General features: G+C 43.8%; 1 protein-coding gene across 3 annotated transcripts in view; it reads left to right on the top strand.

The window, feature by feature from the left end:
- The window catches only part of syngap1a (synaptic Ras GTPase activating protein 1a), a 311,203-nt gene that overhangs the window by 138,432 nt on the left and 150,138 nt on the right, over window positions 1-22,633 (top strand). Inside the window, exon 3 of one of the 3 annotated variants that reach the window (XM_048616705.1) lies at window positions 2,751-2,872. In XM_048616705.1, the coding sequence (XP_048472662.1) occupies window positions 2,751-2,872 (122 nt within the window). Of the gene's footprint in view, window positions 1-2,750; window positions 2,873-12,155; window positions 12,311-19,543; window positions 19,597-22,633 lie in introns of those variants that run through there. The other 2 variants (XM_048616706.1, XM_048616707.1) reach the window with 2 other exon arrangements.

The following is a 22,633-nucleotide window of genomic DNA, read 5'->3' as shown; positions in this document are numbered from 1 at the left end:
AATTGGCAAGCTTTCCCTGGATCCCATGTGATCTAACTTTACTAACCAGTCTACCATACAGAACCTTGTTGAACATCTTGCTAAAGTCCGTGTAGTCAATGTCTACAGCTCTGCCTTCATCCATCTTCTTGGTTACCTCGTCATAAAAAGTCATTCAAGTTTGTGAGACACAATTTCCCATGCATGTTAAGATATTCTCAGAGAGACAGAGCAAAGGTCTGAGAGCGAACCTGCTGCCTGCCAAACAGCTGGAGATAAGTGGGAAGAAGGTTGCCTCTGACACATAAATTAGCTCCATGAGCTCAGATTTCAGACTGTTAAGAAAAAGACAGAGTTCAAAGAAAAAAGATTCTCAGAAAAATGTCGAAAACACAATGTGGTTATTTGCTCCTGTTTGTTAAGCTGCTCCTGGCAGGATCTTGAGAATGAGTTCAATGCCTGTCTTTATATGATAGAAGAGATCAGTCTAAAGAATGAGCCTATAAATGAGTGAGGATATACTGGCCCTTCACTATAGGCCAGTTGGATGAATATCAGGTTGGCCATAAATGAAGTGGCCCATCACTTTCTGCTACTGCCTGTGCCAGGACATTAGGGGAGTGGTGTGAGCTTACTGCTACCATGGCTACTACTGCATTGGATGCCAGTTGGTTATGCATAGACAGCATCCCTTATGGGTTTGCTAGATGAGCCGCAGCCTGCCTACTGCCACACCGTATTGAGCAGAGAAGACCCAGATTCAATTCTTGACCACTTGTAAGCTCATTTATACCTGCTGTCACCCGTATCCAGTCTGATAAGATTCTGGCTTGAGGGAGAAGAAAGCAGAGTGATATGGAAAGGAGAATGGGAAGAGGCAATCACAACAGGTGGAGACTTATGGAGAATATTGGCGGCATGGTGGCTCAGTGGTTAGCACTGCTGCCTCGCAGTGCCAGGGACCCGGGTTCGATTCCACCCTTGGGTGACTGTCTGTGTGGAGTTTGCACATTTTCCTCGTGTCTGCATGGCTTTCCTCCAGGTGCTCCGGTTTCCTACCACACTCCAAAGATGTGAAGGCTAGGTGGATTGGCCATGCTAAATTGCCCATAGTGTTCAGGGATATGTAGATTAGGGAGATGGGTCTGGGTTGGATGCTCTGAGAGTCAGTGTGGACTTGTTGGGCCGAAGGGCCTGTTTCCACACTGTAGGGATTCTATGATAAGGATTCTATGGATATAAACACCTGCAAAGACAGGTTGGGCTGAATGGCCTATTCCTGTGTTTTAGCTTCCGTGGGGTTTATTTTAGTGAAAGGGTGAAAAGTGATATTAAATGTACGTTGAGATGCATCTGTTTGAAAGGTTGGTTTAGGTTGCAATTTTAGCTCTGCTTGCTGATTTACCATCCTGTGACTTTGTAAAAAAAAACAGCGTGCACATTCAAGCATGATTGGAAGCAATGCTCATGGGACAGTATGTCTGGGCTCTAAACATTGACAGCTACTGGAATGCACTTACTGACATTCAGTGACAAGTTTCAGAGTGGCTCAGGACCCGAGGGAAAAAGAGCAAAGACATTAGATGGTTCTGAAGGGATGGTCTGGCTAAGGAGGAATGACCTCTACCCCACAGGGCAAAGAATCCTCCTGGGGACAAAGGAAGACTCCGAACAAGATGTCCATCACCAAATGATCCCTTTCTCCTATAAAATGGACTAGAAAATATCAACTCTCCTTTTAGATGAAGTCCATAGTAAAACATCTGGCAATTGTCCCCGAAAATCTCCCACTGCGCCTTAAAAATACACATCAAATGCACTGGAATTAGTCGATCCCACAAGCAAGTGAGTATTGAAAGCTAAGAATGAAATGCTCAGCAACATGTGTACTCCTGGCCAGCTGGCTGCCTTTAGGGGAGGTTCTTAAGTGAAGTGTTGGCCACCAAACTATTTCTCGGCTTGATTAATAAGTGCCAGCAGGTAACTTGAGATGCAACCTGCTGCTAAACTTCATGAAGCCCTCCCAAGTGCAGGTTTAAACTACTTTACCAGAATTACATCTGGTGCTAACCACTGGCTAATTTATAAGGGGGAAATAAACCCCTCATGAGGGAGGTGGAATTCACAGAGACACAGTGTTGTTACAGCAGGGAAGGAGACCACTCAATACATTGTGTTTGGATCAGCTCACCAAATGAGCAAATTCATCTCATCCTCCTGCTTTCTCCCTCCCCCTAGCCCTGCACTTTCTTTCTTTTGAGATAATAATACAACTTCCCCTCAAATAACTTCATTGATCCTTCCTCCACCACACTGTTAGGCAGTGCCTTCCAGACCTTACCAAGTTGCAGAGTGGAATAGATTCTCTTCGTGTCTCCTATGCTTCTTTTGCCCGTCAACTTAAATGTAACTTCATGTTCTGAATCCTTTGGCCTGTGGTAACAATTTCTCCAAGTCTATTTTGTCTCTTCAATTCATGATTTTGAACACCTCCATCAAATCTCCTCTCCACCACTTATTCTCCCGGCAAAATCATTCTCAACTTCTCAAACCTAAGAACATAACTGAAACTCCTCATCCCTGGAACCGACCTCATGAATCTCCTGCAGCCTTTCTAGCTAAAGGTGGGAAGAAATAATTGGGAGTGGGAGGTGGGAACATGTGGCGTACAAACGCAGCAGGGATCATTTGAGGCAAACATATCATGTCAGTGCTGTAGATTCAACATCATTCTACTTGCTTCTGAATATTCTCTTCATTTCTATTATCAGCAGGGATTTCTGAGCCGCAGGCTCAAAGGTTCTATCAAGCGAACTAAGAGTCAGCCCAAACTGGATCGAACCAGCAGCTTCCGGCATATTCTGCCCCGATTCCGGAGTGCAGACCATGACAGGTCAGAAAATAAGGAGTTTTACTCCACTTGTTTTACTTTCTGCATTCAGTAAAGCTACAGGTGGATATTTTAATAGTCTTATTTGTTACTCCAATCTACTGGCATTGACTCATTTGCTTGTGTGAGCAAGAAAGTATGTGCATGTGTGAATGACTGCATGTGGTTGTGTATGCCCAGCTTTGTGAACATAGGTGTACGATTACGTATGTCCCCATGTATGGGCAGGTATAAATGCAAAGTAAAGTGTATATGTGGGTGCCCAAAAGAATGTAGCTAAAATTCCTACTCTAATGCATGAACAAGAAGATAATGGAAAATGACAAATCTCCACTGATTTGATTTCAGATGTGGATTTTAGTCCAGCTTCACTTGCTGTGGGCTCCAGCAGTTTTGTATCAAATACCTTGTCACAGTTTTGCTCCTGCACATAGTCTGGAGTGTAAACTTAAAAAACAGGTGAAGAGATCGCGAATAACCACAAACTGCCACTACTGACAGATACTCATTATCTGTACAGTCAACCATGAATACGGTTATGGCTGAGGCAATTAAAATGTCTAATTAGTGTTAGAGTCCATTACAATAGGTATTTCGCTGGACTGACCATTACAGGAACTGACACACAGAGTCAATCTAACAATCCAATAGAGTTTGTCATTGAGAGACACTGACCTATACAAATCTTCATGGGTACTACCCATAGATTCAATCAATGACACTGACCCATCGCGTCCATCAAAGAGAGATGCTGACCCATAGAGTGCATCACAGCACTCTATGGCATTCGGAGACACTGACCCATAGAGTCCATCACAAAGAAACACTATCCCAGAGGGTCTATCACTGAGAGACACTAACCATTAGCCCATCACTGACACTTACCCATAGAAACCATCACAGAGAGATACTGACCCATAGAGTCCAAGACTGATACTAAAACATAAAGAATCCATCATGGAGAGAAACTGACCTATAAAGTTCATCATTGACACTGACCTGGAGAGTCTATCATGGAGAGACTATCCCTGAGAGACACTGGTCCACATAGTCTAGCACTGATACAAAACCCAACATGTCCATCACTGACACTCACCTCTGGAGTCCATCACTGACTCTGCCCCATAGACCCCATCATGGAGAGTCACTATCTCATAGAATCCAACACTGATAGTGACCCATAGAGTGCTTCATTTTATTTTTCATTTGTGGGATGTGGGCGTCGCTGGCTGGCCAGCATTTCTTGGCCATCTCTAGTTGCCCTTGAGAATGTGCTGGTGAGCTGCCTTCTTGAACCAATGCAGTCCACCAGCTATAGGTTGACCCACAATGCCATTAGGGAGAGAATTCCAGGATTTTGACCCAGTGACAGTGAAGGAACGGTAACATATTTCCAAGTCAGCATGGTGAGTGGCTTGGAGGAGAATTTGGATGTGGTGATGTTCCCATGTGTCTGCTACCCTTGAGCTTCTAGATGGAAGTGGTCATGGGTTTGTAAGGTGCTGTCTGAGGATCTTTAGTGAATTTCTGCAGTGCATCTTGTAGATAGTACACACTGCTGCTACTTTAGGAGTGTCAGTGGTGGAGGGAGTGAATGCTTGTGGATGTAGTGCCAATCAAGCAGGTTGATTTGTCCTGGATGGTGTCAAGCTTCTTGACTGTGTTGGGGCTGCACTCATCCAGGCAACTGGGGAGTATTCCATCACACTGCTGACTTGTGCCTTATAGATGGCAGTCAGGCTTTCAGGACTCAGGAGGTAAGTTACTCGCCACAATATTCCCAGCTTCTGACCTGCTCTTGTAGCCACTTTGTTTATGTGGTGAGTCCAGTTGAGTTTCTGGTCAATGATAACCCACAGGATGTTGATAGTGGGGGATTCAGTGATGGTAACACCATTGAATGTCAAGGGGTGGTGGTTAGATTGTCTCTTATTGGTGATGGTCATAGCCTGTCATTTGTGTGGCGCGAATGTCACTTGCTACTTGTCAGCCCAAGCCCGGATAGTGTCCAGATCTTGTTGCACGGACTGCTTCCATATCTGAGGAGTCACGAATGGTGCTGAACATTGTGCAATCATCAGCGAACATCCACACTTCTGACCTTATGATGGAGGGAAGGTCATTGATGAAGCAGCTGAAGATGGTTGGGCCGAGGACACTACCCTGAGGAACTCCTGCAGAAATGTTGATGACACCTTCCATCACTTTACTGATGATCGAGAGTGGACTGATGGGGCGGTAATTGGCTGGGTTGGATTTGTCCTGCTTTTTGTGTGCAGGACATACTTGGGAAATTTTCCATATTGCTGCATGGATACCAGAACAGTACAGTTCTGGAGCACAACTCTTTAGTACTATTGCCAGAATGTTGTCAGAGCCCGTAGCCTTTGCAGTATCCAGTGTCTCCAACCGTTTCTTGATATCACGTGGAGTGGATCGAATTGGCTGAAGCTAATATCTGTAATGATGAGGACCGCTGGAGGAGGCCAAGATAGATCATCCACTCAACACCTCTGGCTGAAGATTGCTGTGAATGCTTCAGTCTTATCTTTTGCACTGATGCGCTGAGTTCTTCCATCATTGAGGATGGGGGTTTTTGTGGAGCCTTCTCCTCCAGTGAGTTGTTTAATTGTCCACTACCATTCACGACTGGATGTGGCAGGACTGCAGAGCTTAGATCTGATCCGTTGGTTGTGGGATGGCTTAGCTCTGTCTGTCATTTGCTGCTTTTGCTGTTTGGCGTGCAAGTAGTCCTGTTTGTGGCTTCACTGGGTTGATACCTCACCTTCAGGTATGCCCAGTGCTGCTCCTGACATGCCCTCCTGCACTCTCCATTGAACCGGCTTTGATCCCCTGGCTTGATGGTAATGGTTGAGTGGGGGATATGCCAGGCCACGAGGTTACAGATTGTGCTGGAGTAGAATTCTGCTGCAATTCATGGAGAGACACTAACCCATAGAGTCCGACACTGACAGTTACCCATACAAATCATCACAGACCCTGACCCATAGAATCAATCAATGATATTGACCCACAGAGTCCATCACTGAGAGACAATAATAATTGAGTTTATAATGGGCACTGATCGATGGAATTCATCAGTGATAATGACCCATAGAATCCTTCACAGAGAGACACTATCCATAAGAGACACTGCCCTATAAAATCCATCACTGACACTGACCCACAAAATCTACCACTGACACTGACTCTGACTCATAGAATTCATCAGGGAGAGACACTGACCATTGAGTCCATCACTGACACTGACACATAGAGTCCGTCGCTGAGAGCCACAAGTACACACAAACCATCATTGACACTGACCAATAAAGTTCATCACTGATACAGATGCATCCAGTTCACTCTGAGAAACACTAAGACATGGAGTCTGTCATAGAGAACATCATGGAGAGACACTGTCCCATAAGTCCATCACTAACAGTGACCTACAGACCTACTACAATGACACTAGCCCATGGTCTATCACTTACACTGCCTCTAGGAGATCTTCATAGAAACATTGAACCCCAGACATTGTCACTGACACTGATCCATAGTCTGTCATGCAGAGACTCTGAACCATAGAGTACATCACTGAAGTTGACCCATAGTCCATCACTAACACTGACCTTGTCAATGATACTGACCCATAAATCCCATCACTAGCACTAGCACATAGTTTATCATGGAGCGATCTGACATATAGAGTCTACAGACCCACACGTAGAAGGTAAAGTTGATATCATTCCAGAGAACCGTAGAGTTGCTCTCTCATCAGAATGAGATGGCTGGTGAAGGGAAAGGTTGAGAAGGAGAGTTGTTTATGGTGTGGGAATTGAACCCATTCTGTTGGTGTTACTCTGCATTGTAAACCAACAATCAGACAATTGATCTAATCAATCCCAGTTCACCATAGTAAATGACTTAGAGACACAGATCCAAACAGTCCATCATTGACAGTGACTGAGTCCATCATGGACACTGATATTAGGGTCTGTCACTGAGAGACACTGACATTTAGAGTTCATCACAGTTACTGACTTTGATAGATTATGACTGACATTGATGCATCGAGTTTATCAATGACATATACTCGCCTATAGAGTTCTTCAGTGAGAGACAATAAAGACCATTACTGACACTGGCCCATTGAATCCATCGCGAAGAGGCACTGACCAACAGACTCCATCACTGACATTCAACCTTAGAGACCATAGCTGAGAGACAAACACCAAAAGAGTCCATCACAATTATGCAGTCATATAGTCTTAGAGATGTACAGCACAGAAACAGAGCCTTCAGTCTAACTCATCCATACCAACCAGATATCCTACAACTAGTTCCATTTGCCAGCATTTGGCCCATATCCCTCTAAAACCTTCCTATTCATATGCCTTTTAAATGTTGTAATTCTACCAGCCTCTGGCAGCTCATTCCATACACACACCGCCCTCTGTGCGAAAAAGTTGCCCCTTAGGTGCTTTTAACCTATGCCCTCTAGTTTTGGACACCCCCACCATGGGGAAAAGACCTTGTCTATTTACCCCTCATGAGTTTTATAAACCTCTATAAGGTCACCCCTCAGCCTCCGATGCTCCAGGGAAAATAGCCAAGCCTATTCAACCCCTCCCTACAGCTCAAATCCTCCAACCTTGGCAACATTCTTGTAAATCTTTTCTGAACCCTTTCAAGTTTCACAACATCCTTCCTATTCCAAAAGTGGTCTAACCAATGTTATGTACAGCCACAACATGACCTCCCAATTCCAATAAAGGTGAGCAAACCAAATGCCTTCTTCAATAACCTGTCTACCTGCGACTCCACTTTTAAGGAACTATGAACCTGCACTCCAAGGCCCCTTTGTTCAGCAACAGTCCCCATGACCTTGCCATTAGTGAATAAGTCCTGTCCTGATTGGCTTTTCCAAAATGTAGCACCTCACATTTATCTAAATTAAACTCCATCTGCCAATTCTCAGCCCATTGGCTTTTCTGATCAAGATCCCATTATACTCTGACCTTCTTCGCTGTCCACTACACCACCAGTTATGGTGTTATATGCAAACTTATTAACCATACTTCCTATGTTCACATTCAAATCATTTATATAAACAACAAAAAGCAATGGACCCAGCACTGATACTTGTGGCACACTGCTGGTCACAGGCCTCCACTCTGAAAAGCAACCCTCCACCACCACCCTCTGTCTTCTACTTTCTGTATCCAAATGGCTAGTTCTCTCTGGATTCCATGTGATCTAACATTGCTAACCAGTCTACCATGAGGAACTTTGTCAAAGTGCATACAGATCAAATCCACCACTCTGCTCTCATCAATCCTCTTCGTTACTTCTTCAAGAAACTCAATAAAAAGTTAGTGTGACGTGATTTCCCATGCACAAAGCCATGTTGACTATCCCTAATCAGACGTTGCCTGTCTAAATTCATGTACATCCTGTCCTTCAGGATTCCCTCCAACAACTTGCCCACCACCGATGCCGGCCTATTGTTCCCTGGTTTTTCCTTACCACCATTCTTAAATAGTTGCACTACGTTCACCGATCTCCAGTCTTACGGCACCTCATCCACACAGTCCGTCACTGACACTTAGCCCCACAAAGTCCGTAACTGAGAGACATTCACCATAGTGTTCATCATGACAATTGACAAAGAAGGGGAAGAGTGAGGAAACTTGCAAAAGAGCAGGTGAAACTATGAATCATGTGGGAATGTAGGAACAGGTTTGTGTCATTCAGTCACTTCAGTGTCATTCGAGCATAGTTCCACTTTTTTAATTATATCTTGGTTAATCTGTATCTCAACTCCCTCAATCCCTGTTGTTCCATGTCCTCCATATCCTTACCCATGGGGAATTTATTAACTTTAATCTTCTCTCAATCTGGTAGCTTTTGTGTGGAAAGTGCTCAGAAATCCATGATTTCTAATGTGATAAAGTGCTTCCCTCTGTACACCCCTGAATGCCTGGCTCCATATTAAGGTTATGCTGCTTTTATTTTGAACTCCCACAACAGAAGAAATAGTTTGTCTATGAATCTTGTTGACTCCATTCATAAATCTTAAGCACTTAATTTAGATTGTCCTGTGGCGAACATTTTGCTTCTGGCCCATCACAGAGGATGAGAAATTATATGGAGGGCTGACCAGCTATGGAACAGGGCTCATCAGATCATAGAAAGTAGGAGTAGGAGTAAGCCATTCTGCCATTCAGTAGCATCACAGGTGATCTGAGTGTGATCTTCATGCCACGGTCCTACCAGTCTCCCCTCACAACAGTCCCCTTTTTGCTCCCCCCACAATAATCCTTGACTCCTTTGCTGGTCAAAAATCTGTCTAACTCAGGTTGGCATATATTCATTGCCTCAGTCTCCACTGCTTTTTGTGAAAGAGAATTCCAAAGAGTAACCACCCTCTGTAAGAAAATAATCCTCATCTCCATCTTATGTTGGAAACTCCATATTAATAAACTGAGCGTCCCAGGTGTAGATTTCCCTTACAATTGGGAAACAACCTCTCAGCATATACCCTGTCAAGCCTATTAGGGCATTTTCTTTACATTTCAATAAGATCACCTCTCATTCTTTTAAATACCAATTTAGATCCATCCTGCTCAACTTTTTCATAAACCCTCAATCCCAGTTATCAGCCTAGTGAATGTTCTCTGAACTCTTCTAATGCAAATACATCCCTCCTTAAGTAATGAGATCATAAAATGTACACAATACTTTGGGTGCAGTCTCACTAAAGCACTGTACAATTGTAGCAACCTTTTATTTTTATACTCCATCTTCCTTGCCATAAAGGCTAACGTCCCACTTGCTTTCCTAACCACTTGTTGTAACTGCAAGATTCATATACAAGGACACGCAGGCACCCTCTCTACCAAAGCATTCTACAGTCTCTTTCCATTGAAATCATACTCTACATTCTTTTTCTATGAAAATGAATATTATATTTTCCCATATTATAGTTTGTGTAACAAAGGTTTAGATCATCTTACAGATTCTTTGTCTCTTCCTCACAAGTCATTTTCCAATCTATCTTTGTATCATTTCGAAATTTGACGACAATATTGTTGGCCCATTCATCCAATATATTACTAAAGATTGTAAACAGCTGAGACTTCTGCATTGCTAACTGTGGCATCCCACTTGTTACAATTTGCAATGTGAAAATGGCGCATTTACTACGACTCTGTTAGCCAAACTATTATTTCATGATATTATTTCCATGCTATTATTTAACTCCAACACCATGAGCTCTTGCGTTGCATACGAACTGTTTCAACAGCGATAGTAGGAACTGCAGATGCTGGAGAATCCGAGACAACAAGGGTCTAGGCCCGAAACGTCAGCCTCTCTGCTCCTATGATGCTGCTTGGCCTGCTGTGTTCATCCAGCTCTGCACCTTGTTGTTTCAACAGCGAATGCTTTTTGCTGTTCCAGGTGCCTGTAACAGCTATTGGGTCCCATTTATCCAACCTGCTTTTTGCAGCCTCAAAGAACCCTTAGAATTTTGTCAAACATAATTTCCTGTTCACAAAACCATAGTGGCTCTCTTCAGTTATTTTATGATTATGTAAATAGCACAGCTATTACCTCCTTAAATATTGAATTCTAGCACTTTCCCAATGACAAATGTGAAACGAAATAACCTACCGCAACCGATTTTCTGTTTCCTCCTTTCTTGATATTGAACATTGTAGCGCATTATACCTTTAAGTCATGTTGGAGCTGTTATTAAACAGTTTAGATATGTTTTTATGGTGCGTGAGAACATAGTTCAAAAGTGAATTCCGGCATTTGAAAGTAACGCCAAAGTAAATTGCCTCAGCACTGCCTCTTAAAGGAGAATGGCGACTATGGTACTTCTCAACGATTTCCCACGTACCGAATCGTATTCCCAATACCCATGGTTTATTTGAGGACAATAGTTTACAGATTGTTAATTACATAATGTGGCCACTAATGCATGACTGGTTGGAACGACAAATGAAAGCGATCTGAGTTGAAAGGACAGGTTGACCTACAGCTAGTGGCTGAATTAATTCATCACCAGCTCAGGGGTCAGTGTAACATCATGTGGCTAACAAGCTTTCACACGGATCACCTCTTTAGATATTGTAGTACAGTGACTGTACATGTGTCACTGTGCTCTTGGAGTGCTGAAGGTGTGTTTTTGTACCAGTCACTGTGCCCTCTGAATGAATGAATTAGCTTTTATTGTCACATGTACTCACTCGCATGAGTACAGTGAAAAGTTTACAAGCTGCTTAGGTACAAATGTACCTCAGGCGCAGAATCTTAGTACAAAGCAGAAAAATAAATAAAGCAGGTAAAGAAATCAAATTTCTCATTACAGTCCTTCTTACTAAAGCATAGAAAAACAATTAATGGTTTAACATCACGGTCCGTAAGCGCCTGGCCATGCTTAACTTCGCCCTCACCGCCGCCTCGGACTGTCTGCTTCCGTTCTCTCCGCCAGCCCCCCCGGGGGGCTGCCTGTTCCCACTCTCACCGCCAGCCGCCGTAGGCTGCAATCCCGCTCTCGCCGCCGTGCCCGGTACTGAAGTATGTCTGTACCCTCTCACTATGCCCCCTGAGTACTAAAGGAGTGTTCTGTACCCAGTCACTGTGTTGTCTGAGTACAAAGTCAGAAGTCACACGACACCAGGTTATAATCTACCCTGACGAACATCTGACAAAGCTCCGAAAGCTTCTGATTTCAAATAAATCTGTTGGGGACTATAACCTGGTGTCGTGTGTGACTTCTGACTTTGTCAACCCCCAGTCCAGAACAGGCACCTACACATCATCTCTGAGTACTGCAGGCCTGCTTTTGTATCCGATTACAATGCCCTCCATGATGGTGTGCAAAGTAAAAATCCCGACTTGTTCTATTAGGATGCTTTTGTGGAGGTGATTTTGGTGGATGGTGGTTGTCGGTAGTAAGAGCTGCCCCTTTAAAGGGAGCAGTAAGGATTCCTCGGAGGCCGGGCCGGGCCCTTTGGTATGTTCACCGAGACTGGGCAAGGCGGGCTGTCAATCAAAGCCGGAGAAAAGCCTACGGTGGGCCGGACCAGTTGGGCGAGCTCTGTGTCTACTGGTGTAGAGTTAGCTTGGGCGTGGTGATTGACGCTGAGTGCGGAGAGGCAGGCTAAACCGGAGAGTTTGCAGCGAAGCAGGAGTGCAGTGCTACAATGTAAGCTGCCAGTTAGCAAAGTGACAGGGAGCGGTGGGAGGGTGGGTGGGAGGGGGGGAGGCAAGAGAGAACGGATTAAAAATACAAGGCCAAATGGAATGATCCTAAAATCTCGTCTTCTGGAATACTGAGCGGCTGTGGCATCTTTGCGTTGCGGTTGTATGTAGATTGGGATTTGCAAAACAAAAAAAACACCTTTTTCAGTCATCCAACAGTGTGCGGTAAGTGCCTCTGATCACTTGCAAACACATTCACAGCAATTTAACAGCACTCATTGTTGAGCCTTCTTATGATATTGTCTGCCTGTTTATAACACTTCACCACCCACCCCCACCCGTTTCTAGCTAACTGTCAGATTAGTCTCTGATATATTTGCAAAGCTAAGAGGACAGGGATTTGAGCTTTTGTTTGCATGTATCCGAGAGTAAAGATCTCGCTTCTTTATTACAGTTACCAATCTTCATTTTATTTCTGGAGGGGTTTCATTTATGGTTCCTCTCCTTTCTGATCAACTTGCAGTTGAAGTTGGCAGGGGGTTTGGAAACATTTGGCTCCAGTGGTACTTTTGTGATTTGCACTGTGATCTCGCGGTTCATAGAGTCATTGCTGAAGCATTTGGTTAACAGATAGCTGTATTATTTCCCTGAACTTGCAGTGACTTAGCAAGACCAGTAGGCAACACCTCCCCTCCCTCCCTCCGATAACGGTACACATACTCTTTAATCCTGCTTTTCATATATATTAAGGTGTTGGATAGAGGGCAGCTTGAGCAGTTTAAAAATATTTTGCAAAACCAACTGTTTGCCAACTGACTCTACATCTAAGAAATTTAATTGATTAATGTCTTGGAGAGTATCTAATTCATGTATTATCAGTGAAATAAAACCACATACTGCATATACTAGAGATGTAAAATAAAACAAGACCTACTGGACAAACTCAGCAGATCTGGCAGTACCTGGAGAGAGAAACTGAGTTAACATTTGAGTCCAATATGACTCTTTAGAATGTGTTTTATTCCGGCTAGACTGATGTCCCCCTCACTATCCAATTTGTCTCTCTCTGCTCCTTTTTCTCACTGTCTGCCCTCACCATCTTTAACTCAATTTTTTTGCTCTCTTCTCACCTCCCTCCCTCATTCTTGCCACTCTCCACCTCTCAAGATGCTTCTCTTTTTCTCTGTCCAAACTGTCATGTCTCCTTGCCTTTTCAGTCTTCCTCCATGCTTTCCTCTCTCTCTTCTCCTTGTTCCACTTTTCACCTGCTGTTCTTTCCTTGCCCTTCTCCATCGCCATTGCTCCTCTCCTTCCAGCTTCCCTGTGCCCACCCGTTCCTCCTTCTGCATCTCCTTCCTCCCTGTACCCCACTTCCCCTTCTCCCATCAATTTTCTGTCCCACTTTATCCTCACCGCTCCTTTCCCCCTCTGTCCTTCTGAGCTCTGTCTGCCACCTTCACACTCTGTGCTCCTTAAGTCTCTTCGTCCCCATTGTCCCACCCATCTCCATTGCCTTTCTCTGTTCCCCCTTTCCACCCTCTTGTCACTCTTTGTCTCCACCCTCTGTGCTCCCTTTTCCCATTTATGCCCCGTACAACCCTTTCGCCCCATCAGTCCATCTTCTCCTTTCTCCCTTCCTCCCCCTGCTCACTCTCTGGCCTGGTACCTCTTATTCCTCAGCCTTTTGCCTCTACTATTCTTTGATTTCTGTGCCGATTTCACTCTCATTTTACACTCCACCTATCTTCTTCCCCCTTCGCGCTCTCCACTTCTTGATGTTCACTTCTTTCTCTCTCTTCCTCTCACCTTGCAACCCCTTTCTTCTTTGTCTCACTCTTGCCGTTTCCTCTCACTGTCTTTGGCCATCTCGCTCTCTCGCTCACTCTCTCTCTCCCCCTCCCCTTACCCCTCTTGCTCTTTATTCTTCCCCTCCTCAGTCTCTCCCTGTCTTCAATCCCTCCTCACTTCCCTTGCCTCTCAGGCTAAAGTGATCAAAAAGCATGAACAGGGTGTTGAGTTGGAATGATCAGCCATGTTGGTCTGCATCAATGGCGGAGTTGGCTCTTAGGGCCGAACGTTCCTATGGTCAATATTTCCATGTTTCTCTTCCCCGTTTCTCTATTTCACCCACTTGCCCCCCATAAACCCTCTTTATCTCCCTGACTTATTCCCCATTTTTGCACACTTTTTTTATCCAAGTCTACATTCTGGATTACTTAGGTGACATAGGAAGTTACCTGACATAAAATCAGAAAACGGTCAAAGGGATGACCACCATTTGGATGGAGTGTTTCGGAGTTTGTGGTGGTGCAGGGTGGTGTTTTTGCTCTGTGACGTGTGGTCTAACCAAAGACATTTTAATATTTGGAACTGCAAATTACATCAGATCTGAGGGTGTCCACTCCACTACCACACTCCTTTCTGCAAGATGTCTGACCTGTAGTAAATGGAAAGCTCGTGTGTGTATGATTCTGCTTAAACTGGGAGGACCTCCTGTCCCAGAAACGTAAACATGGACTGCCCCTGCTTGCCTTTTGCAGATTAAGATCAGCTGGTTTTTACATAGTTGCTAGGAAACCATTTGATTCGTGATTGTAAACCACTTTATTATTTAAGCTAAGCTCCAATGTTATATAAATATCTTTCAGTAGAATGTTCAATTTTGCAGATTTTCTGTCATTCATTCGTGGACATCTCTGGCAAGGCCAGCACTTTATAGCCTTTCCAAATTAATCTTACATGGGTGATGGTGGGCCACCCTCTTCGAGATAACTGAGTAGCCTGCTACATCATAGGATGGTTCACAATCAAAACTAAATTGCAGTGGGTCTTGAGTCACCTGTAGCACTCACCAGTTATGCAAGGCAGATTGTTTCTCCTGCAACCTGCAAGGCATTAGTGAACCAAGTAGGGATTTTACAAAAATCCAGGATTTATGCTCATATCGCTGACGCTAGCTTTATATTGCAAATTTTCTTTTAAATGAATTTAATTCCTCCAGTTGCCACGGTGGGATTTGAATTTGTGTCTTCAGATAATTTGTCTGAGTCTTTGAGTTACTAGTCCAAAAGCATAACCATAATGCAGAAGAACTTCTCCAGTCAATGTCCGTTAATAACACATTGGTAAAGTTTCTCCTGGTCTGTATTACAGAGAGAGTGGAAACAGTGAGTTTTCCGTCACTGTGTGTGCGTTTGTGTCAGTGACCATTATAAACACAACAGATTCCCTCTGGTCTCTCGCTGTCAGTTTTTTTTTGTTTATTCACAGGATGATGGTATCACTGGCTAGGCCTGCATTTATTACTCATCCCCAGAGAGCAGTTATGAGTCAACTACGTTGCTATGGGTCTGGAGTCACATATAGTCCAGAGCAGTAAGGATGGCATTTTCCTTCCCTAAATGACATCAGTGAACCAAATGGGTTCCCCCGTCCCGCCACCAACATTTGGCATTGAATCCATGGTCATCATTAGAATCTTAATTCCAGGTATTTATTGAATTCAAGTTCTTTCATCTGCCATGGTGGGCTTTGAACCCAGGTACCCAGAACATTCCAGTGATAATACATTAGGCCGTCGTCTCCTCTGGTCTCTCTCTCTCTGTGTCATCGACATTATAAACACAGTGGGAAGATTCCCTCTGGTCTCTCTCTGTGTCAGTGACATTATAAACACAGTGGAAAGATTCTCTCTGGTCTCTCTCTGTGACAGTTTGCTGCTCGTTATTCATTTGTGACACGAAACCGTGTGAAGATTCTATCCAGTCCCTATTTTAGAATGGTCAGATGACATGACACTTAATAACTTGGTAGTGGATCTCTTCCCCAGCAGTGTTCAAACATTGATATGTCAGACTCCTGGTATTGACTGGCAGCATGAGGTCAGTATAATTGGAGGAATGGAGCAGGCACTGTCCTTCTCTCACAGGCCAGAAAAGGTAATAATCCTCATGATTTAAGTTCAACAAGGAAGATAGAACAGTATGATGTTACTGGATTGGAAATCTGGAGGTCTGCTTTCAAGGGATTAGTTCAAATTCCACCATGGTAGCTGAGAAAAATTTAATTTCAATCAATTAACAAATTGTTGTGTCCCGAGCAGAGCTGTTCCTGTACAGCTACAACACTGGCATCCAGTGGCAATATAGAAATTTGCTTAGGTACATCCTGACGACAACAAGTAGGCGAATTCTAATCCAACCAGTGACTGGTGTATCAGTCTATTCTTGATCATCAGCAAAGTAATTGAAGGTAGGAGCAAATTACTGCAAATGCTGGAATCTGTACTGAAAACAACAAATGCTGTAGATCACATGGGATTGGGCAGCATCCATGGAGAGAGAGCATTCCGAATATTCTGATCGCTTAATCTGAACTATCAACATCCTTTCTCCCCCGGCACTCTACACTCCACAACCACCCCTCCCCCAGCTATAGCATAAATGCTGCCCCCTCCACATCAGCCCTGATGAAGAATCATCTAAGTCGAAACATTAGCTAGGTCTCTCTCCATGGATGCTGCCTGACCCGCTGTGATCTAGTGCTATCACGCAGCACTTATGTAGAGATAAAACACTCACCAAAGCTCAGTTTGGCTTCAGCCAGAGCCAATCAGCTCCTGACGTCGTTGTAGCCTTGGTCTGAATACAGATTAAAGAAAAGGGAGGGGAGATGAGAGCAAGTACCTTTGACATCTGCATTTGACTGAGTGCGACATCAAGGAGCTCGAGCAAAACCAAAGTCGATGAGAATCAATAGAAGACTCTCCATTAGATAGATGGAGCCAAACCAAGCACAAAGGAAGATACCTGTGGCCACTGGGGGGTGTCAGTCATTTCAGCTCTAGGACATCATTGCAGGAGTTCCTTAGGGTAGTGTCCAAAGCCCAATCATCTTCAGTTGCTTAATAAATGACCTTCCTAAGATCATAAGGTAAGACGTGGAGATGGTCACTGATGATTGTACAACATTTAGCATAGATGCTGAAGCAGTACTAATGTAGCAAGACATGGACAGCATCCAGGCTTGGACTGATAAGTGGTAGTCAATTATCATATCCAAATAGAGAGAATTTAAGCAACGCATCTTGACATTCAATGGCATTAGCATCATTGAATCCCCCACTCTCAATATCCTTGGGATTTAACACTGACCAGGAACTTCTCGGCCTTTTGGCTAAGATCACGTGTAAGTTCCGAGTTCTGAGTCATGACAGGATTTCAAGACCATCTCTAAATGGTTAGTGGATGTTGGAGGATCGTCAATTGAGCTGAGCTGTTATTGGTGGATCTTTATGCTGGCTTCGGCCTAACGCCAATTCAGAGCTCTGACCTCTGGAATCCCTGCACCCCAGGCCAAGATGTCTAGAACATGGTTGGGGAGACGGTAAAGAAGGTTGAAGAAGTTATGCCAATCGATCAACGCTTCTTTGTGAAGAAGATTGTCCTAGATCTAAGGAAGGGTCACTGGGCCCGAAACTTTAACTCTGATTTTTTCTTCACAGATGCTGCCAGACCTGCTGAGTTTTACCAGCAACTTCTGCTTTTGTCCTAGATTGCTGTGGGTTCCAAATAGTAGATATGGTTTGTTGACTGGATAGAGTCAAATTCCAGTATTTGTTTCTTCAACATTGTGCTACTGTTTAGAACTGAACTGCTTTAATCACTATGTATGTATATAAAGATTTTTTTTCTGAATAAAATATATTTTTGAAATAAAAAAGCAGATATTTACTGTCTGCAGGACTTTCCCTGCGGTGGATTGGTAGTGGTAGGTTTGATGTGACCTTCCGGTGAGTGAAGCAATCTGAGTGTCTCTTGAAGGCTTTTGAAGAGACGGGAAGTGAGGGTCCACTCTCTGTCCTGTCTCCAGCACTATCGTTTGTCCTTCATGCATAGAGGAGCTGGCTGGTTACTATCCCATGTATAACTCCGCACGTTCCGGCAGCAGATGACCTGAACTTACTGAGAATATATGTCCAGTTGGACGGAGGCAGCACTGATGAAGTGGACCCATTTGAGATTTGGATGAGCAAGCGGCAGGTCAAGGTGACCCTAAAATGTGGATGCCTGCAGTAACTTCCTCCAACCACCACCCAGCTTCCCAATCGGAGGGAGCGGAGGTTACTTGACATATGCAGGACAGCCTAGAATATGCCGAATGTATGGGAGGTCAGGGCATGACTCAACGGACTGCAAGTGACCCTCTGCATGAACTGTAAGAAGGAGGGGCACCTGATCAATGACTGTAAAGACACCAGAAGCTGCGATCTCTGTGGGGAAGCAGGCTTGCCCAAGATGAAAGCCACATCTGTTCAAATGGTCAGATGTGGTAACACGAGCCCCAAATGGTGTCAGCAGATGCACTGAAATGAACATCACCCAGAAGGAAGAAAAGGCTGACAAGGAGGGAAAGAGGCCCTGTATAGTAGAAAAACAACCAACTCAACCTCCACCCAAGAAGCCAGAGTCAAAAGAGGAGTAGTCAATGAAGGAGTCAGGGGAGTGGACAGAGGTGAAGAATAACTGGAAAAGAAAACCAAGCAGGACTCCCACTGGCCAACAGCAATATGGTAGGAGGCAGTTGCATGAGGGTCACACAAGCAATTCCTCTGAAGATGTATGGAAGGATGGGTACAGACAGAAAAAGAGACAAAGCATCATAGTGGAGAAAGAGAGAAGTAGCCCCCAGCCCAGAAACGCTGGTCAAGGAATTGTGGATTTAAAGATACATACAGCCCCTTTGTCTTTAGTCAGCATGTTGTTTTTATTTCATATGCTCTATCGCTTCTGATTTTGTCACTTTTTTCCTTTCGTTCAGTTTTTGTCTTTCCTATTCCTTTGCCCCTTCCTTTACTTCATGCCCCTCTTCCATTCTCTCTAAGATCAACACCTGACCTTGTGCATTCATCCGTCCACTATCCTGCGATCCCTTTCATCCTTTCTTTCCATTACCTTCATTCATGATTTTCACTTCTTCCATTCTTTTTTACTGCCCTTTGCCCCTCGTGTCCTATCTTCTTAGTAATCGTTGGTTGTTAAAGAAGAACTTCTCCGGCCTAAATATTATTCTCCTCACCTGAAGAATCAAATACCCGGCTGGAAGGAGTTGGAAGGGCTGGTGGAATGGAGGTAGCGGCAGATTCTGCTGCCCCACCCAAAGATTTTTGCTTTCAAGCTCAGCATTTGAATCGTACAGGTTAACACCTGTGTGAAAATAAGGACAGACAGGTGTGAGCTGGCAGTTTAACCACGTGGTGTATTCAGACAAGTTGGGGCTCTTCATCAGGTGTTGGATAGTAATAAGTTGCAGGAAGTTTAGCTTTGCTTTTTACTGTGTTTTGTTTATTTTCCTCCACACCTCTTAGCCTTGGGCACAGAGCATATTTTACAACCTCTGTCCCTGTGAGATCAGCAAGGACCTTGAATTGAACTTAAGATTGGATATTTCCTGGTCTGTGTAGTGCAGAAAGACTATCGGGTGAGAGATTTCACAAAGTGACTCTGTAGAGGGTATGTAAGGTTAATAACATGGTTTGATGTCTACCAAGGGCAGTCTTATTTGTGTTGTGAGAAGTATAGAATTCAAAAATTGTATCTTGTAAAGTATGTCATCTGTCCTGGGAGCTTTACTCTGTATCTTATCAATCCATACCTAACCTGGGAGTGTTTGATGGGACAGTGTACAGGGGGCTTTTCTCTGTATCTAAACCTGTACTGTACCTGCCCTGGCAGTGACTTATGGGACAGATGGAGAGAGCTTTACTTTTTAGTTTGAGTAGAAGCTGTGCTCTGTATCTGACCCCATGCTATTACCTGTCCTGAGTGTTTGATGGGGAAAGTGTCAAGGAAGCCTTAATTTCAGTTGAAAAGACTAGAGGGAACTTTATACTTTACCTGATCGTGCTGTCTCTGTCCTGGGAGTGTTTGATGGAGACTGTGTTGAGGGGATTTTACTTTCACTACTGTTTCAAACTAAAAGTAAACTGTCTAACTTTGTACTGCCTCTGTCCTGCAAGTGTTTGATGGGGTCAGTGGTAGGAGTGCTTTACTTCACTTCTGAAGAAGGGTCACCGGACCCTAAATGTTAACTCCTGTTTTTTCCTTCACAGGTGCTGCCGGACCAGCTGACCTTTTCCAGCAACTTTGTTTTTGTTTGTGTTTTACTTTCAGTTTACTTTTAGTTTAAAAGTGTGGAGGGAGCTTTGCTTTCTGTTTACTTTTATTTTAGAAAGTAGAGAGATCTTTACTTTCAGTGTAAAAGAGTAGAAGGAACTTTAATGTGTAGCTAATCGGTGCTGTTTGCCCTAGGAGTGTTTGATGGGACTTTGAAGTGTGAGCTTTACTCTTTACCTAATTTCATGCTGTACCTAAAGTGGGAGTGTTCAATATGGAGAAGGCAGTTCAGGATTTAATAAAACTGTTGGTACTGAAACTCAGATGTCAAATTGTGTTTAACCGCCATCTTGCAGCAGTGTTTTATGACAAACAAAAGTATTTGGCATTTATAGCTTCTTGTTCCTCTGTCTCTGAGCAAGTTACAAATCTTGTTGTTTTCTGACCCAGAGTCTATAAAGAAGGTGCAGGTGAAGAAGATTAATTTGTAAAGGAGACCGGTTTTATTATATCGTTGTGCCTTTTGATGTGCGGATTTGGATCAGAACTGTAAATTATACCTTTATGGAACTCAACAGCTGTGTTGAGAACTGAACTTGAACTGTACAGTGCATGAGTGTTGCTGCTAAACCTGTTCCAGCTTTCAGCTTACTGCTTCATCACTGGGCCAATTCCAGTTACTGCTGCCCTCTATAAATCTGTTCCAGTCTGAATGATGTGGAAACATACTGCCTGATAATTGTCTGCTGCTACCTCTCTCATATTGATCTCTTGCTGACTGCATACTTAACTTTCCATCTGGTGTCCTCTTTCATTCTGACTTCCCTTGCCAGTTACCACCTTGCATCTGGCAGGATTTCTAATGATATCAAGTAGACTTCCAGTGATCTGTGTGATTGTGGTTAAAAGGCCCTCGGGTTGGGCACCTGTCGCATGTGCTAGAAATGGTGAACACAGCAAAAGTTCAGCATTGAGAGAATCATGGCTGCTTAGTCTCTGACCTATATTTTCAGATAGACCATGTGAGCTCGTATAATGATACAACCTAATTCTATATCTTTATATCTTTGAACCAGCAATTTTGGATCTGGATTTGAAATGGTTGGTAGGGTCTGGTTCCTGCCTGTTAATGCCCAGCAAGATTTGGTGCTGTGTTGGCAGTGACAGTTTTGGGTGCTGGGTATCAGTGTTTGGCTGAGTTGGCTGCTGGGCGGGGCTCAAAATTCATGGGGCCAGCAGGTGAATTCACCCCTGAAATTGCCAAATCTTTTGGGAGAAGTCAGTCATGAGGTTGGAGAAACATTTTGTGATTGGAGGTGCAGCCAGCAGTTAGGAAAGTAAATTATGGGACAATTAAAATAGGAGACAGAGCTGCCTTTAGCCAAGGGGCAGGATTTTCGCCGTTGTCTGTACCTTTTGCTGGAGGCCAGGGCTTTTATTGGGAGCTATAGGCCATGCCTTAGGCAGAGGCCAAAGGTGTCTGCCATGGAGGAGGTACAAGAGGGTTGAGAATGGAGCAGGGGAAGAAGGAAGCATCAAAAGGAATAAAAACAGAAAGTGCTATCAAAACTCAACAAGTCTAGCAGCATTTGTGTAGAGAGAAAAACAAAGTTCATGTTTCAAGTCCAGTATGGCTCCAAAGAAGAGTCACTGGTCTTGAAATGTTAAATTTGTTTCTCTCTCGCAGAAGCTACTAGACTAGCTAAGTTTATGCAAATTTTTCTGTCTTTATTTCAGGTGGTTGCTTTTATTTAAGCTTCAAGGGGAGGTTGGAATAGAGCAGGAGACTGCAAGAAGGGTGGACGAGGAGGAGGCTGCAATGGAGAGGCAAGTATCAGCAGGAGGCTGCAAGGAGGTCATTGCAAGAGGAATCAGGGGTTGTGGGAGTCTAAAAGATGGAAAAGGAAGCTGGAAGAGGGTGGTCGAGGAGGAGGAGGAATGTGAGGTGATTGGGTAGAAGGAGCTCACTGCAGGAGTGATAGAGAGGTAGGGGAGAGAGGGCGGCTGCAAAGAAGAAAAGAATTTGAATTTGACATATAATTACTCAACCAACTGGGAAATGTAAAACCTTAAAATCACTGAGTAAATGAGCTTCTTGAAAATGGACGTGAAATCCCTACTTTAAAGCTATTGAACTTCAGGGACAAACAGATGGGGAAAATATAGTGTCTGCTGTCAATTGTTAAATTCAAACCTGAGATTGAGACCATGGATGCAGCAAAAAGGTCATAACTACCTCAGTAAAATGTTACAGTTTTGTGCATATGCAGTGGATGCATGGCATCACAAGTCTGTGGATGGTTGCTTGTGTGTAGAAGTGCATGTCAGTTATTTTGAGAAAACTTCTGTTGTTAACTTGTGCGAGTTGTCTTGTGCTAAATTAAACACTGGTATCAAGGAATTTAAGGCTTTTCTTGCGCATTGTTGCTTTGAC

Source organism: Rhincodon typus, chromosome 35, assembly GCF_021869965.1.
Source record: "Rhincodon typus isolate 14 chromosome 35, sRhiTyp1.1, whole genome shotgun sequence".
In the NCBI taxonomy this organism is placed as follows: Eukaryota; Metazoa; Chordata; class Chondrichthyes; order Orectolobiformes; family Rhincodontidae; genus Rhincodon; species Rhincodon typus.
This window is presented reverse-complemented; position numbering and strand designations above follow the sequence as displayed.